General features: G+C 41.6%; 1 protein-coding gene across 1 annotated transcript in view; it reads left to right on the top strand.

The window, feature by feature from the left end:
* The window catches only part of LOC308246680 (uncharacterized protein), a gene marked incomplete at both ends in the record, with an annotated part of 154075 nt that overhangs the window by 34724 nt on the left and 100554 nt on the right, over positions 1–18797 (top strand). Inside the window, 5 exons of the mRNA XM_080665094.1 lie at positions 789–898; positions 3706–3841; positions 4087–4290; positions 14100–14292; positions 16048–16175. Of these exons, the coding sequence (XP_080521220.1) occupies positions 789–898; positions 3706–3841; positions 4087–4290; positions 14100–14292; positions 16048–16175 (771 nt within the window). The remainder of the gene's footprint in view (positions 1–788; positions 899–3705; positions 3842–4086; positions 4291–14099; positions 14293–16047; positions 16176–18797) is intronic.

The raw sequence follows: 18797 nt of genomic DNA, 5'->3' as shown, positions 1-18797 counted from the left end.
AGTAACCAACGGATGCAAAACATTGGGGGGGGGGGGTGAGGGCATGTATGGGAGTGGGGTGGGGGGGCAATGGTAAGATATGTACACATATAATACCTTAATAAAAAATAAAAAAATAATAAATAGATAAATAAATAAATTTCCACCTTTGCTATAAAAGAGAAAAAAGAAGTAAGTGTACACCATGAATTCTGTGATAGATCCTACAGGGCTGACTGACTACTGTAACCCATGGGCAGGAGAGCACCAGCATGTACTGAGCACCTATAAGGTGCCAGGCACTAAGCTTTTATCCATCCTGTCATTTTATTCTCATAGCAACTTATTTTCCATTGTCATGCCATCTTACAAAAGCGAAAATAGGATGAAGACTTTAAGTGGTTAAATCATATACTAGCTAAAAAGTAGAAAGAGGAGTTTAATCCACTGATGTCTCTTAGCCTGGAGCAAGACTAGATTAGAGGTTCAAGGTTCCAAACATTTACTAGAGAAGTGTATCAACTCATCATAATCATGAAGGTTTACATGAAAAAGGGGAATAGGGATGGCTGATATTTAAAAGCTGTGCATAGTTTTGTAAAACAATGACTACATAATATTAAAATAATGACCCCTAATGTATTTTAGAAAGATTTTCATGTCAGGTTGAAATGGATCAAAATGCTTTTCTACTTTTCATCTAAATGTATCTCGGGTCATCAGACTTAATTTTGTGATGACTTAACTTTGAATTTGTTAATAATGTTGCAAGTGTTTTTGTAATCACACTAATGCTACTTTTTTGACAGAATGAAAACATGAAGAAAGATGACCTTTCGATGGAACAAAATGAAAATCGCCCAAGCTACCTTCTCCATCAATGTGCTGGGGAGTCCATCAAGCAGGAAACAGAGACCAGGTAAAGCTAAACCATTTCATTGTTGACTCACGGAGATGGGTTAAACACTGCTGGGAACACTGAGTGACTGACTGATATGGAGGTTATATGTTAACTCTAAAATATTTGAAGCTGAGAGGAGAGGATCCAAGATGGTGGCATAGGTAAACACCTAAACTGCTGCCTCACAACAACAATTTCAAAACTACAACTAAAAGACAAAACGTCTATCACCCAGAACCACGGGAAAGCTGGCTGAGTGGAAGTTCTACAACTAGAAGGAAAGAGCAAACAGCATAGAGGGGTGCACAAGCGCTGAAAAGCTGAGGTACGGAGATGCGCGTATCGGGAGCACTGCAGGGAGATAAGCTCCCGATTACTCCGAACTCCAGTTTCTGGGGAGACGCGGGGGACCCAAACTCCTACGGGGAGAAGCTGGACTGTCTGCCGTGGGGTCGGAAAGTGAGGGAGGCTTGCTTGCAGGGCTGCGCACAGGAATAATTGTTTACTGTGCTGGGGCGCAGGACGCGGGGACACGGTTGGAGCCGCAGAGACGGCTTACTGGCAGCCATCGCTGTTTGCCACGCCCTAGCCTAGTGACGCCCTGAGACCCCGCCCCGCACAACCTACAAACCCACCCAAGCTTCAAGCAGCGGCTTTAGCATATGAATGGCCTGCCCTATCGCAGCTTAACCTAGCAAACATACAGCCCAGGTCAGACAGCTCCAAAACCTCCAAACCCCAAGCAAAGAGGAGAAAACTGTAGTTCTTGCTGTAGCGCCTGCTGGGTGGCCTCAGACAGTAGCTGACCTGCACCCCATTGGAGATCCAGAAGCCAGTGTACCTAGTGGTCAGTGTGAGACACCAGATTTCAACTCCTCACATCCATAAGTGACACATTCAAGAGGCAGACTCAGTGAGCACTAAAGCCCCACTGAAACAAGTCCTGCACCATAAGCGTGTCTCCAGCGCAGCAGTTCTTCCATTAAAGACACAGCGGGTCCTCACAGCCAATTGGCCTGGAGGTCAATTCCTCCCAGTGTACCAACAGCAATCAAGGCTTAACTACACCAAGACTTTGCACTCAGCCCACAAAGGGGTGTACCAAAGGCGTCCACCTCAGGTGATTGGGGAGGCTGAGCTACTGGCCCCTATAGGTCACCTACCACACAAAGCCACTCCATCAACACAAGGAAGCAGCAAAATGCGGAGATAAAGAAACATGTCACGAATGAAAGAAATGGAGGAAAGCAAACTACTGGACGACATAGAGTTCAGAACCACATTTATAAGGTTATTCAAGAATCTTCTAAAAACCGCTGAGGAACTTAGTGAGACCTTTAAGGATCTTAATGAGAATGCCAAAAATATGAAAAAGGACCAGTCAGAAATTAAGCATACACTGTCTGAAATAAAGAATATACAGAAACTCAACTGTAGATCAACGTACCCCAAGAATCAAACCAAAGATCTGAAATATGAGGAAACAAAAAACACCCAACCAGAAAAACAAAAAGAAAAAAGAATCCAAAAATATGAAGATAGTGTAAGGAGCCTCTGGGACAACTTTAAGCGTACCAACATCTGAATTTTTGGGGTGCTGGAAGAAGAGAGAGAGCAAAATATTGAAAACCTATTAGAAGAAATAATGACAGAAAACTTTTCCTACCTGGTGAAAGAAATAGACTTACAAGTTCAGGAAGCACACAGAACCCCATACAAGAGGAATCCAAAGAGGTCCACACCAAGACACATCATAATTAAAATGCCAAGGGCAAAAGACAAAGAGAGAATCTTGAAAGCAGCAAGAGAAAAATGGTTAGTTACCCACAAGGGAGCACCCATACGACTGTCAGCTGATTTCTCGGCAGAAACTATGCAGGCCAGAAGGGAGTGGCAAGAAATATTCAAAGTGATGAACAGCAAGAACCTACAACCAAGGTTACTCTACCCAGCAAAGCTATCATTCAGAGTTGAAGGTCAGATAAACAGCTTCACAGACAAGAAAAAGCTAAAGGAGTTCATCACCACCAAACCAGGATTACATGAAATGCTGAAGGGTGTTCTTTAAGAAGAGGAGGAAGAAGAAAAAGATAAAGATAAAAATTATGAACAACAAAATGACATCAAATACATACCTACCAACAAGTGAATCTAAAAATCAAGTGAATAAAAAATCTGAAGAACAGAATGGACTGGTGAATATAATAGAATCAGGGACATAGAAAGGGAGTGGACCGACAATTCTCAGGGGGGAGGGGGTGTGAAGGGTGCGGGAAGAGATTGGACAAAAAGCTTACACTTATGGATGAAGACAGTGGCGGGGGTAAGGGCATGGGGTGGGGTGGGGAATCAGGTGGAGGGGAGCTATGGGGAAAAAAGAGGAACACCTGTAATAATCTGAACAATAAAGATTTATTAAAAATATATATATATCAGAAAATGTCAATAATAAAATTAGTAAAAAAATCAGGTTATAAAATGTTTCTGTTTTGTAGAGAAACATATAAAAAATAGAATAGAAAACAAAATAAAAAATAAAAATAAAATATTTGAAGCTGAAATAAAAACAAGACTGTGAAAGCAGGTAAACAGCTAAATTAGTGTTTCACTTTAGGACTGGGTTTTTAACAAGAGGGATTGCTAAGAGAAATGTCTTTTTTATTTATACATATAGAGTAATTACTTTATCTTCAGTGCAATTTTTAAAGAGTGGCTTTTATGAAAATCCCTTAAGTTAAATAAAGTGACTTCAATTTGGTATATATAAATTTTCCAAACCACTTTGAGATGAAAGGCATTTATTCTATATTTCTTGCCTGCTACAGGTACAACTATGCCAGGGCCCTGCACCTGCTGGGCCTGGATGAAGGAACGGGGCCTAGTGATGAGGATCCTGTCCTAAGGAGAGGGGCCTACCTGTCCTTTCTGTACCTGCGCCACCTGCGAATCAGGGAGCTGCAGGTCCGTGGACTCTGTTTCAGGCGTCTGAAATTCTTGGTTGTCTGGAAGTGGGGCTTTCCTTCTGTTCCAGTAGCAACAAATTTTTACACTTTGTTCTGATTTGTTCATGAAATCAGGCCTTTCTGGGGGTGGTATGTTCCTTTTTCAGCAGCAGGATGGACCTGCCAACTTCCAGGGCCCCATTCGGAGTTTTGCTCTAGGCTGGCCAGCAAAGGGCCAAGTCCTGAGGCTGTTCTTTGTTTCAGCACATCTGCTTAGGAATCCTGAACTACTTCAGATCTGTTGAGCGAACGCTGACGATCAACACTTCAGGCCTTACCTTGGTTGCAGGGAGCCTGGTCCCCACCATAGAAGAGAGTTCCTGGGTAAATATGGCAAAAGGAGGCTCGGGCACCTTGCAAGGCCTGGGAGCTCGCCACTATGTCCACGGGACACCTGCCGAGCACAAGGTAAGGTGTTCTGCTACAATTTTTTCTTTCTCAATTATCCTGTCTCCCAAGCCACCTTCTTCCAGGCACCTGCAATTAGTTAACTTGATGGAGTAACAGGTGGGGGTGTCTTACAGAAAGGACTTTTAAAAAATGTGGTGAAAAGGGAAATGGCTTTTTAACCGCAATAGAATGCTGAGTCCACTTGAGAGCAGGACACAGGCAGAGAGCACTCTTAAAGCAGCAGCCCTGGCGGCACCATGGGAAGGAAGACCTTGCAGCTGCTGGTTCGTGGATTCTATGGTAACAGAGCACGAGGGGCCCTTTCTGTTAGCCTTGCCCCGAAAGCCACATGTCCTTACAGAGTCTTGTAAGGCCCTCCCTGGCATTGCTAGGGGTACCTTTTTGCCTATTGTCTGTTTTCCAAGCCCTACATGAAAAAAAATAGATTAAAAAACAAAGGTAGAAAAATTTTTGAAAGAGCTGAACAATAAAGAATCTCTTATCCCTCCAAACACCTGTTTCCCTCTTGGTGCTTTTACGCTCTCTTGTGTGTATTTTATGTTGTTTACAAAGTTCGTATTAAATGCCTTCCTTTGGGAGCAAAGTTGAAAATGCCTATGTTTTCTTGGACTATTGTAGATACTCTTGCATTACTTTCATCTCAATCTCTAGAAAGTGTATTCTTGAAGGTAGGATTAAATATGAATTTTATCTTCTTAAAGATACTAGGTTGACAAATGTGGAAAATTAAATCTAGCTACCAAACCAAGTCATGTTCTAAGCTTGTATGAACCCTGACTTATACTTGACATGTCTGTAAGGGTGTGAAATCTTACGGTCCCCTGTCATTAATATACAGAGTCTACGGTAGCACTTCCAAAAGAAATATTGACACACATATAATTTAAAATTTGCTAGTAGACCCATTAAAAAGTATAAATAGACATGAAATTAATTTTATTTTTTAACATGAAATTAATTTTAATAATATAATCTATTTAACCCACTGTATCAAAAATAGTATCACCTTAACATATAATCAATATAAAGAAGTTATTGATAAGATATACATTTTTTGTACTAAGTCTTCAAAATCTGGTGTGTACCTTATATGTACACTTCAACTCAGACAAGCCACATTTGAAGAGCTCAATAGCCACATGTGGTTAGAGGCTATTGTATTGAACAGTTCAACTGCTCAAGATATTGAAAAACATTTTCTTAAAAAAAAAAAAAGTAAAACATTTTTTTATTTTTTTCATCCAGTCACCTAGAGTCCAACCTTAACTCAGCATCTAGGAGACTTCTCTTTTTGGTCTCCTTTGCTAACAAACAGCCCCCTCCCAGCCCTCTCACCATACACAGGCTTCACTTCATAGAAATGAAGGAGAAGAGGGGAGACAAATCCTATCCTGCCCCGTTGACTGTAGAAGGGGCTTCTCAAGGGTAATGCAATATTTCTTTCCTGTGCTGTCATAAATGTTAGAAACAACCGCATCCATAGACGCTGCCAGCAGCTACTACTTTAGCATGAGAATCTCAAGGAAGTAACCTTTACAGGGTCTTTAGTAGGGTCATGTGGTTTGGTTGCACTCCATATGTGTGGCCTTGTCCAGATCTAACTATGGGATTCTTCCCCATGTAGGGGATGGGAAGCATAGATGCTAATTTGTTGGGTTGGTCTCACCAGGCCCAGGGCCGAGGCTACTGGGAGCGAAATCACTGGGCTCACCAGTCCTGGGAGCTGACATTCATTCATCCACTCATTTATTCATTCCACAAAGGTTCTGACCAATTAAAATGCTAGGCATAAGGGATACAGCAGTAAACAAAACTAGCACAAATCCCTGCCATTATGGGACTACTGAGTGGAAAGAGACAGACATTAAATAAATAACACATACAAAATGTCAGATGGCTTGCCACCAATGCTTCCCACACATCCTGGCCCCTTACACTTGGGTGAGAACTAGTGGTGAGCTTTGGCCAGGGGGCTGTGAGCAATAATGACATGTGTCATTTCCAGTCCAGAGCATTTAGGAACTGATCTATGACCCTCCAGCTCTATTCTCCTGCTGCAGCCAATGGAAGGCATGTGTCAGACTACAAAATAGAAACATCCTGGGTCCCTGGATCACTGCTGGAATATACCTGTCTAAAAGTAACTAGTCCTGCAGTGGGATTTGCATGAGTGAGAAATTAAATTTAATTGTAGGCCATTGAGCCTTGGGGTTACTTATCAGAGAATAACCTAGCCTTTCTGGACTAACAAAAATGGTGCTAGGTGCTACAGAAAAAAATATTGATAAGAAAAGGGGGATAGAGAGTGGTGGAGGTTGGTGATGGGATGTTCCAGTTATAAGTAGGGTGATCATGGAAGGTCTTCCTGAGAAGGTATTATTTGAGTAAAGACCTGAAGAAATCAGGAAGCAAACCACATGGCTGACTGGGAGAAGAGTGCCAGGTAAAGGGGAGGACAGTGCAAAGGCCCCGAGGCAGAACAGTATCTGGCAGTGTGGCAGAAACAGTGAGGAGTTAAGAGCAGTAGAGTGCATAAGGCAGAAATTGGCAGGAAATAGGGTTAGAGAGATTGGAGTGATGGGGAACAAGTTATGGACCACTGTGAGGAATTTGACTTAAACTTTGAATGAGAAGTGGAGCCCTTTGTGAGTTTTGAGTAGAAGAGGGATGTGGTTTCACTTACATTTTTAAAAAATGTATTTTTATTGATTTCAGAGAGGAAGGAAGAGGGAGAAAGAGATAGAAACATCAATAATGAGAGATAATCATTGATCGCTGCCTCCTGCACATGCACCACAGTGGGGATCAATTCCACAATCAGAGCATGTGCCCTGACCGGGAATCGAACCGGGGAATTGACACTCAACAACTAAGCCACGCCGGCTGGGCTTGACTTACATTTTCACATTCATGCTGCTGTATTGGGAATAGACTGACAGTACTTTAGAGTGGAAGCAGAGACTAGTGAGAAGGTTATTACATTTATCAGACTAGAGACAGTGTCTGAGAAGACAGCATGGTGATAAATAGTCAGATTCTGGATATATTTGAAGGTACAGCCAGTATGATTTCCAGGAAGAAGAGAATGGAATGGGAGAGAAAAAGAGAAGTCAAAATTGATTCAAAAGTTTTGACCTGAGCATCTGGAAGTTTGGAGTTGCCACCATCTGAGATGTGGTTGGAGCAGGTTTGTTGGAAATACCAGGACCTCAGTTTAGGACATGAAAATTCTGAGATGCTTCAGGCAGCAAAAAGAAGTATACTAAGTCCTCACTTATCATCCTCATTAGGTTTTTCGACTTTAAGTGAAACTATCCTATATTAAAAGGCTAATATGCAAATTGTCCCCTCGACCTGGAGTTCAACTGGGAGTTCGACCAGGGGGTGGGGCCAGCTGGCCAACCGCCCGCATCCCCTCCCCTCGCCCGGCCCCATCGCCCCAATAGGGGGCCAGCTGGACCCCACCCATGCATGAATTCGTGCACCGTGTCTCTAGTGTATAATGAAACTAATTTACCACAGGCTAATTGACAAAAACAAGAGTTAAATTAAGCACCTCATCAATGTTATAACAAAATGACATCACTTGAAGACCTGCTATATATATATTTCACATACTAGGTATATGATCAATGTTTGTTGGACATTAACAGACTGGTTGTGAGCTCACAAAAAGACAATATACATAAAAGTGTATTGTCAAGTGTATCAGGCTGTTCAAATGAAAAACAATTAGTTATGATAATTATTACTCTGCAAGTAATAAAAGATTTTTTTAAGTATTTGAGATTATAGCCAATGGATTGAGTCATTCACCTAACAATTTTTTATGAAATTCTTAGATTATTATTAGCTGAAATTAATGCAAACATGATTTAGAAAAAGGTAGTCAGAAAAATAGTGTCTACATTATCAGAACCTAAAATTCATTTATTAACAAGTGATGACAGCAACCAATAGAGTGAAAAGAATGAAGAATGAATGCTGGGCCACCGATTTTCCTATAGTTACTGTACTTGAATAGTTATCTTGGCAACAGTTATTTTGCAGATTTAAAACCATATGAATCATTCCAAAGACCAGATTACTTCTTGCCCAAACAGGTAATTATTGTCTTCCCCTTCCTGCCACTCTTCTAAGCATAATATTGAAGAATCAATTTTCTTGACCACTAAAACTTTATAAGAAGGGTCCTTCCCATGGCCAAGTAAGAAATTAAAATCAAAAGGAAATATGATAACAACTGAGTCATAACCCTGTACGAAATAATTTGGCCATCTGGTCTTCAAGGTGTCTCTCCCCTGGACATAAGCATACATTTAAGAGACAGGAAGGAGAAGGAACATGCATGTCCATAAAGGGCTTGAGCAATGAGATGGGGTGGGGCGAGCGGAAAAGGAGACCATTTAAATAGATGATGGCATTATAGTCAGTGTTTTAACACGTTTTGCTTTCCATGAGCATACAGTAGTCATTTCTCTACATCTTATAAAATTTCCCTGTACAAGAATTTGGGAAAGGTCTTTTCCCGTAAAGTGGATAAAGGAGAGCTTATTTTGCATAACAGATGATAGGTGCTAAATGCCAACAGAAGCCAACATGCTAGTTTATAAATCTAAACAAGCTGTTTAATTTTTGTATGGGGCATGTCATTTCTCAGCATCTTTTCTGTTTTCATTGGTGCTTATCATTCTATAAAAAACAGAACTTTGACTTTTGGAACTCCTAGCAAAAGTAAGTTCCTAATTTTTAAAAAGTTTCATAGCTAAAGACTAGTCAAAAGCAAAGTAAACAAAAATAACAACCTACTAGAGGAATGCTTAACTATGAAATATCCTTTTAATGGAACACGAACCACAGCTATTATTTAGAAATGCTCATCCTTTTACTTATTAGAAAACTTCTAAGTTTTTGCTTGAATAATTAAGAACCTATAATTGAATGGGCAACTCAGTAAAGAGTAGTCTTCAGGGAAATGAAGTATGTCATCATCTGGTGTACTTATAACAGCACATTAAATCTAATTAAAGTAGCACGGGATGAAAGGAACCGTAGAGCACCCCTCGCCCACCTTTCTGATATTGACGATTAACTATCCAAGCTGATAATATTTTGCCCTGTATATGAAGGTTGCAGAGAAGTTCCTGTAGTTATACAATAGGCAATGCCACATACACAAACCAATTGACAGGTCAATTGAGAGATAGGATATGACTGCTTATTGAAATTTGTAAATCAAGGGATTGTACCCAACAATCGATTACTTAACTTAGCAAACTTTTTATGTTATAAGAATGAATAGATGGGGGGTAAAATATTGGGAACCATTGGTTCCATAGTTTAAATGACTCATAAATAACAACTTAGAAAATCAGAATATATATATATTATATATATCATATATATTATATATATTAGCAAGTGTTGGAGAGGTTGTGGAAAAATTGGAACCCTTGTGTACTATTGGTGGGAATGTAAAATTGTGCAGCCATTTATGTAAAAGAATATGGTGATTCCTCAAAAATGTAAAAATAGAATTACCATATGATCCAGAAATTCCACTTCTGAGTATATATTCAAAAGAATTGAAAGCATGATCTCAAAGAAGTATTTGTACCCCTATGTTTATAGAGCATTATTCACAATAGCCAAAAGGTGGAAGCAACCCAAGTGTCCACTGAGGGATGAACAAATATGATATATATACACACAATGGAATGTCATTCAACCTTAAAAAGAAAGTAAAATCTAATACATGCTACAACATGGACAAACCTTGAGGACATTCTGCTAAGTGAAATAAGCCAGTCACAAGATGACAAATACGATGTGATTCCACTTACAGGTGGTGTCTAGAGTCGTCCAGCTGAGACAATAAGTAACATGGTGGTCTCAGGGGTTGGGGAAGGCCAATGGGGACTTATTATTTAATGGGGCAGAGTTTCAGTTCGCAAGATAAAAAGAGTTCTGGCAATGGATGGTAGTGATAGGTGCACAACAATGTGAATGTACTTGATGCCACCCTAACTGTACACCTAAAAGTGGCTCAAATGGTAAATATGTTATGTGTATTTTATCATTTAGAAAATATATATATATTTTTTACACTAGGCCAAATGTTTTTAACCTTTTTTTTTATTATTATTGCTGCCCCCTAAAGAACTCTTTTTAGATACTTTTTCCCTGATGGTCCTTTTCCAAAGAAATATTAATACCAGAGATATGCCATATATCTGTACAGTATGTAAGCCTATGTTTTATACATTAGGGACAGGTCACTTGCATCAAGATTAAAAGGCCAAGCAGACCGCCTGCTCTGTGTGCAGATGCTTCCAGACCATGTGCTGTGCACCCTCCTGCAGGAGGAAAGATACTTGCCTTGCTGCTTGGCTCCTGAATATGTTTTGTGTTCTACCAGGACCCCTGAATTTGGGGGCTCGCCTTATTTCTTACACTATATATTAGAAGTACAAGTTGGGATCATGAGGTGATAGACTAATAGAAATCTATATGCAAAAAATATAAAAAACCATTCATCTATTCATCCATTCTCTTATTTTCATACTAGAGGCCTGGTGCATGAAATTCATGCAAGGGCCTTGGCCCCAGCCCCTGCCCATCACCACTGTGGCCGGGGGCCTCTGCCACCTCTGCCTAGGCCCCCGCCCACTGAGGCTTTGTCTGGAAGGAAGGACATCTGGAAGGACATTCAGTCTAATTAGCATATTACGCTTTTATTATATAGGTTTTCTAAGTAATCATTATGTGTTAGGCCCTGTGCCAAACACTAAGGATACAATAATAAACAAAATTAGACATGTTCCTTAACCTCATAGTACTTATAATTCAGTGGGTGAGACAAATATTAGTCAATAGTCACACAAATAAATATGAAACAGCAACCTCAGTAAATGCCTCAAAAGAGTGATAACTTGGTGCTGAGGAAGCCAGGAGGAGGTCCCTGTGAAAATGATGATGAGCTGAGGTTGGAAGATGAAGGCTTTAACCAGGAAAAAGGGGAGAGAGACCTTCCCATGGATAGGGACAGGCTGTGCAAAGGCCCTGTGGCCAAAGGGAGGGAGCATGGCACCCAACAGAACCCAAAAAAAGACATGAGTGGCTGGGACACTGTGATCCACGTGGAAAATAAAGTTAAATGAAACTAGCACAAGGTTCCTCAACTATTGACATTTTGGGCTTGATAACTCTTTGTTATGGGAGCTTGTCCTAAATATTCTAGGATATTTAGCAGCATTCCTGGCCTCCAACCCCTAGATATCAGTAGCACTTCCCCTCAAGTGTGACAGCCAAAAATGTCTCCAGGCATGGTCAAATGTCCTCTGGGGAACAAAATCACATTTGGCTGAGAACCACTGGAGGGAAATAGATTATGTAAGCACTGTTCAGGCATCTTGCTTTATTCTGTGAGCAATGGGATACCTTTTAAGGATATTAAAAGGAAGGAGAAGGGACAGTTAAAACTGCATTTCTCAAAGATCCTCTGTCAGCAGTGAGTAAAATGGAGGGGAGGGAAAGCCAGAGGAATGTGGATAGAACAATTAGAGGCTAAACCAGTTTAGACGCTCCTAGACTAATCCTAGTGAAAGATAATAACAGCTTGGATAGGGTGGTGGGCGGTGGGATTGAGAGAAGTAGATGGATTTGAGAGATAGGAAGTAAAATCAACAGAACTTGGCACTAAATTGGACATGCAGGGTGAGGCAGAAAGACACATCAGGAATGATTCATGCTAGAGGAAGTGGATGGGTGGTGCTACTTACGAAAATGGGGACACTGAAGATGGCCTAGGTTTGTGGGGGAAGATCACACAATTTGATCATGTTAAATTTGAGGGGCCTTTGAGATGCCCAGGAACAGATGCTGAAAAAGTAATTGGATATGTGGGTCTGGAGCTCCAGAAAGTCTGGATTGGAAATATAAATTGGGGAGCAAATGGTGTAAGGAAGGTTATCTCAGCTGTCAAAGTGTCATGTCTCTTGAGGAAGGAATATGGGAGGAAAAGATGAGGTCCTAGACTAGGGCTTGAGTATGGCCACTATTTAATGACGTGATAGAGAAAAATACACCTCAAGCACCGGAGAAGGATGGCTGGAAAGTTGGCGAGATCAGGGAAAATGTGAAGTCCTGGGAGGCCAGGAAGCAGGAAGTGTTAAATTGTGTCAGATGCTCCTGAGAGATTCTGTAAGTTAAAAAGAAAGCCTGCTGGACGTGCAGGAAAGGTCATTGTTGGCTGTGGTAAAAAGGGGTTGGGTGGCTTGATAGAGATAGGCCCCAGGTGGGAGTGGGTGAGGGGTAGGAGGTAAGGGAATGGAGACAGTGAGTACATATAACATCTTAGGAGGTTGGACCATGAGGAGGAAAGCCATAAGGTGGAACCTGCGGGAGGGCGTGAGGGTTTAAAATGAGAGGGACATGAGCATGTTTGAGTGTCAATTAGAACATATCTGGTTGAGTGGAGTTGGATATCCAAGAAGGAGAAGGGATGCTTCAGAGGTGGGAGGGTTGGGAAGGAAAAGGTCTTGGAGAAGGGGAGGAGAATCGTCCACTACAGTGCAGGAAGAAGCAGGAGAGGAGGGTGTGAGTGTACTGTGTGTGTGTGTGTGTGTGTGTGTGTGTGTGTAGAGGTGGAGGAGCTTCTGCTGAGATTTAGGGAGGCTGGGCATGGGGGAGAGGAGTGAATTCAAAGGCTTCAGAAGAATGGAGAAGTTTGAAGTTATGAGGATTATCATTAGAATGAATCTCAGAAAGCAACAGGTTCTCAGTCATCTAAGAAAAATAAAATTATGATGGGAATACTCAAATAACTTATAATGTTAGTTTCCTAAGGCCACCATAACAATGCACTGCAAAGTGGGTGGCTCACAACACCTGGGAGAGAAATTTACTCCCTCACAGTTCTAGAGGTGACAAGCCTCAAGACACCAGGATCAGCCTCTGAGGAGGCCCAGGAGAAGTTCCTTCCTTGACTCTTCTGGCTCCTGGGAGTTGCCAGCAATCCTTGGGGTCCCTTGGCATTCCATGGCCTGTAGATGCATCACTAAAACCTCTGTCTCTGTCTTCATGTGGCCTTCTCCCCTATGCAGCTGTCTCCAAAGTTTTGTCCTTTTATAAGGACACCAGTCATTGGATGAGGGTGCATCCTAATCCAGTATGACCTCATCTTAACTTGTGTACATCTGCAAGGACTCCACTTCCAAATAAGGTGACATTCACAGGTTTCAGATAGACATGCATTTTGGAGGGACACTATTCAATCCAGTATATTACTAAGGCATGAGATTATATTAATGCATTTTAGAAGTATTTAGAAGATTAAAACAAAGATATCTTTAGCAGCTAACATTTATAGATCTCACGTGCCTCCTAGGCACAGTGTCATATACTCCTGACAACAACTGTTGTAGTGTCTCTACTGTTCCCATGTTACAGATGAGGAAACAGAGGTTAAGGGTAGATGAATGACTTAATCAAGGTGAGATCCTGGCATTGTGGACTCAGGCATTGTGACTTCAGAGACGACCTTTAAAGCTCGGTTGGCTCTGTTGCCTTTTTCCAGGTAATCCTAAATTAATCAGAACACTTCCTCAGCTATTTATCTACCTCAGAAACTACCCTTTTCCGCCAACATACTTTGCTAATATCTTTTTCTCTACATGCAGCTCTTTATTCTTCAGCATGTCTATAGCTCTGTGCATGGGAGAAGAAGTCTATTGTTTGCCATTCGGGCTGGAAAAATACAGCTCTCCCTTTTCCGCTAACTTCAAGGCTTGGCTTTGTTTCTGCAGGTCCATGGCACCCAATTCATGGAGTTCTCAGAAGTGGAGAACCAGGATGACTACTATAGCACCGAAGCTGGCTACGTCCACACCCAGGACCAGCAAGGGGTGCATGTCATGTATGACGAGGCCTTGAGTGACCTGAAGGAACTAGAGACAGAACTGCTCCTGGTGGCCAGCCATTACATTGAAAAAGAAAAAGGTCAGAAATCAGATTTGAAAAAATCAACCAGCCAACCAAATAAAAAACACTAAGGGCTTAATTTAACAACCCCATCTCAAAATATAAATGCAATAATTCAAAAAGCACATACACCTTCCCAAAACACACCCGCATTAGAAAAGGTAGGGCTCTGTGTCAGCCTAAGTGCCCCTTTTGTTGGAGACAGACTACTCTCTTGGGGATTGGTTATAATTCTTACTGTTGTTTAGACTCATTGCCCAGTGACATTTCTGCATCACCCAACAGGTGCAGAGAATGTCATGCAGGGCCCTGAGGGAAGCAAAGGAAGCCATGAAATCAATTATTTTTTTTCTAAGTAACAAAAAAAAAAATGTGATTGACCTTGGGAAACTGCAGTTAGAAGCAGGGACATCCCCGGGTTCATAACAGAAAACCACTAGATGCGAGAAGCTCTGGCTCAGAAAATGCCAGACAAGCCCCAGAGGGAGAAACCATTACTCTGGTAATCAAATAACCCTTAGTCTGTATTCGCTCTTCCTCTGGCACTACTCAAATGTATCCAATTTTAGAATAGGCACGGTAAGAATATTTCTTTTAAAATAATATGACAGCATTAGCATTACATTTGAAAAGAACTTGCGAGTTTCTAGATATATTGCAATACCTAAAGGAAAGATAGCAAGGGTTTATGCTATTTTGTAATATTAAAGACCATTCATATTCACATTGTTATAAAATCCTGCTTGAGGACTGTTTGACAATTAACCTTTCAGATCCTAGGCAGAATTAATTCACTATTGGCTTGAACTCTCTGTCCTATCTTTGCCACAGACCATCTGGGATCTGACTCGGGAAGCAGCAATGACAACCAACATTCCAGGGCATTCGATTTCAGCTCTTAGCCTTTATCTTTACTGGTTATCCTACATATGAATGCATCATTTTTGTTGATAATAGTTTATAATACTATGCAACTATTTCCAGCTGCTAAGAATTTAATTGGATTGAAACACGTAGTAGTCACTTCGCCCCATGACAATCTTTTAGCTGAGTTAGTTGGCATACAGTCATTCATGGTGATGATTTCCATGATTTTCCAACTGCTGCTAGGAAAGTCTTTCTCTTGTGTTCAGTAGCCATCATATACTTGGTAATTATTGAATTCAATCTTTAGCCCCTGAAAAGCTCTTACTTTTAAATATTTCATTCTGAAATTCATCACTTAAAAATTTAAAGCAATAATAATGCTGATAATGAAAACTAACAATATATTGGACAAATATTTCTGCTGAATAATGACAATGATTACATTTATTGATGTAGGTTAGTGATTAACGTAATTAAAGAATATCTTAGAAACTTCTCTGAAAATTTTGACTTGCTAACATCAACTGAAATAGCAGGTGGAACTGGGTTTGTTTTTAAACCACCAGGAACTTGGTTTTAGAAAAGAAAAAAATTATGTTTTGCCTTTAAATTACAGGTTTGAGAATATTTTAGTAAAGATTTTATGTTAATTGAATTTGGTTATATTTCCAAAATTAGTCTTTAAAACTGACATTGTAAAGTAAAAACAAGAATCCCCGTTGACTAAGTCAACAAGTATGAACTTTGGGCTTTGTCTTTGCTGATGGCTCTTTAATGATTTAGAAACCAGTTGCCATTCAGTTTTCTTTCCTAAAATGGAGCTGGGAATCCGAGGGCGCATTTCTAACGGGAATAGCTTCATGGAGAGAGGTCTGGCTCTGGTCATTGTCATCTCTTCTCTTCCAGGTCACAAAGAGGGCAGCAAGTCAAATACTGGCCAGGTCTGGGGATGGGCCCATGCAGGAGTGGACAGATTTGCTGTGCTGTGTGACCTGTGGACTTGGCAGGCAGCCCTTCTAGAAAACAAGCGCCAGGTATTCTTGCCTAGAAAACAAACTTTGGTTAAATAAAAATTCTTTTTTTTTTTAATATATTTCATTGATTTTTACAGAGAGGAAAGGAGAGGGCTAGAGAATTAGAAACATCGATGAGAAAGAAACATCGATCTGCTGCCTCCTGCAGACCCCCTAATGGGGATGTGCCCGCAACCAAGGTACATGCCCTTGACTGGAATCGAATCTGGGACCCTTGAGTATGCAGGTCGATGCTCTATCCACTGAGCCAAACTGGTTAAGGCAAATAAAAATTCTTATAAAACTCAATATTTTTAAAAAACTCAGTGGGTCTTTTCTGGCTCCCTTGTAAGTGAGAATGAAAGACGACTCCATTCATATTCCTTGTCCTGTCACGACAGCCCTCAGTCTAGCAAACACAGACAGAATGACGACCTTTTGTGGACTTCAGAAGTGTATGGCCCATGTGGGTGCATGAGAGCAGGTGGGTAAGGCGTGCTGAGTGCAACAAGTTACAGGGTAAATTTAAAGCAATAAGACAGTGAGTTACTAAATCATCATCCTGTTGTTAATGGTTCACATTCCAGTAATAAATTAAAAACTGCTCCTTAGCATTTATTATTGCCCTTTTGATCATCTCTAACTGTTGGGAGTTTATTCATCAAACATTAAGTATTTACTCTGTACCAGGTACTGTTCCAGGCACTGGGAACATATAGATACAAGAGAATATTTTTAAGGAATTTGTAGCCTGTAAACATTGATCTGATCTCTAAGTAAAATTATAACCCAATGGCACATGTAAGAGCCTTGGGGACCCCAGTGGAGGGGGGGATCTGCCCTGCGGGGGGCTGCCAGAGTAAAGGAAATGTTTCCACGTTTTCCCGGAGGGATAGGTATTTAATCTGGTTACTAACAGGTGCGTAAGACATTATCTGTCAGAGAAGGAAAGATCCTTAAGCAGAGGAAACAGCATTTGCAATGTTGGGGTTGGTATCAAATGGGGGAGGGGTGAGTCTGGAGAGTGGCAAGCTGCTAAGGCTTGGAGGCAAAGGCTGCTGGGAAACAAGGTGAACCTGTGTTTTGGGTGCAGCCTGGGAAGGGCCTGCTAGTCCATGCTTCATTTAGAGTTTATCTTATAAGCAAAGTAAGCCGTTGGTGCGTTTCAGCAGGGGAGAAATACGGTCACAGCTGTTTTCATGTCGTAGCTGTGTGTGTGGCGTCAGTGCGGAGGATGGGCCGGAAGAGAGGGCTCCTGGGGAAAGAAGTGCAGCTATTGCAACAGGTACCTGAGCGTCAGGAGGGGCCCCACACCGAGGGTGTCACCGTGGGAATAGGCAGGAGGAGCAGGCGGGAGAGCTCTTTGGGGAAGAGGGGAGGGCAGGATTTGAAGGCTGGATGCTGGAGTGAGAGAGTAAAGATGGGACTGAAATGACTTCCTAGGGTCGGGGAGGCGCCTATCCACTGGCACAGAAAGCCGAGGCAGGGGCACGTTGGGGGCAATAACACTGAGTCTAGGGTGCAAGGACTGGGAGAGAGTGTTCCGAAGCCGGGTGTGGATGTTTGGTGGGTGCTGTCATTTTGAAACTCAGGAGCAGGTCTGAGCTGAGGTAGGAATGTGGAAGATGGACCACAGTAATGAGTCAAAATGACTAGAAAAAGCCAGAGATGTCTGAAATGGGCCCCTGGGTAACACCTTCAAGGGTAAGGTCATGGCATAAGAACCCCTGAGAGGAGCCAAGAGGAGCCAAAGAGACTGGAGAGAAAGTCAACGGAAAAAATGTGTCTTCCTTGGGAGTAGATAGCTGCTAGTGTGGAGTGCAGTGAAACATCCAGAAAGAGGCTCCTGAAAGCCGGGCGGTGGGCCAGCCACAGGAGGTCACGGCCAGCTTTGCAGGCTCTCCGAAGCGTTACGGGGTGGGAGCCAGGATACAGTATGATATGGTCAGACGTGGGGAAGTGGAAATGTTTTCTCTGAATTGTTTCTCTAGTTCACCATTTCATCTACTCTCTGGTGTGTGACTCATGGAGATGTAGGTCACCCAATTAAAAATAAAAAACTAGCTGAGCTTAAAGGGTGCAAACCCTGGGCTTTGAAAGTGGTTCCTCTTTTTGAAGGTAACTGGCCTTTACAGAGTCTGCATCTGCCACCTTGATCAGCCAGTTAGAACCGTCAGATCAACTGAGTAAATGAGGGATTTAGACTGACAGTGTAGTAACCGGAAAGGCTGCATTAATTGTAAATAAGACAGGCTCCTCAAACTCGACAAGTGTATTCGTCCAGACAGGAGTTTTAAAGAAATCATTTTAACTTAAAACAATCACTGCTAATTCCTTTCTACCCTGAGAATAAGTTCCCTGTAGAAACTGAGCTGTCTGTGCCAAAACTGTAACCCGGGGCCTTCTAAGTCAGAAAGTCTGTCAAAAGAGCCTATTTTGAGCGGATAAACCAGACTTTTATCAGGAGTGCGGTTGGTTTCCCCCAGCATTGGTTCTGCTGCCAAGTTTCCTCAGCTGGTTTTGATTGTTAAATTACTGGAATCACTAGAATGTTAAGAATTGCTCGAACACATTGTGTAGTCTTAAATCCTTAAAGTGACCGTATTATGTATGAATGCTTATAAAATTAGAGCTAGTGTGAAT

Source organism: Plecotus auritus (genome assembly GCF_963455305.1).
Source record: "Plecotus auritus genome assembly, chromosome: 4".
In the NCBI taxonomy this organism is placed as follows: domain Eukaryota; kingdom Metazoa; phylum Chordata; class Mammalia; order Chiroptera; family Vespertilionidae; genus Plecotus; species Plecotus auritus.
Note: the sequence above shows the minus strand (reverse complement) of the source record. Positions and strands in the feature narration are given on the sequence as shown.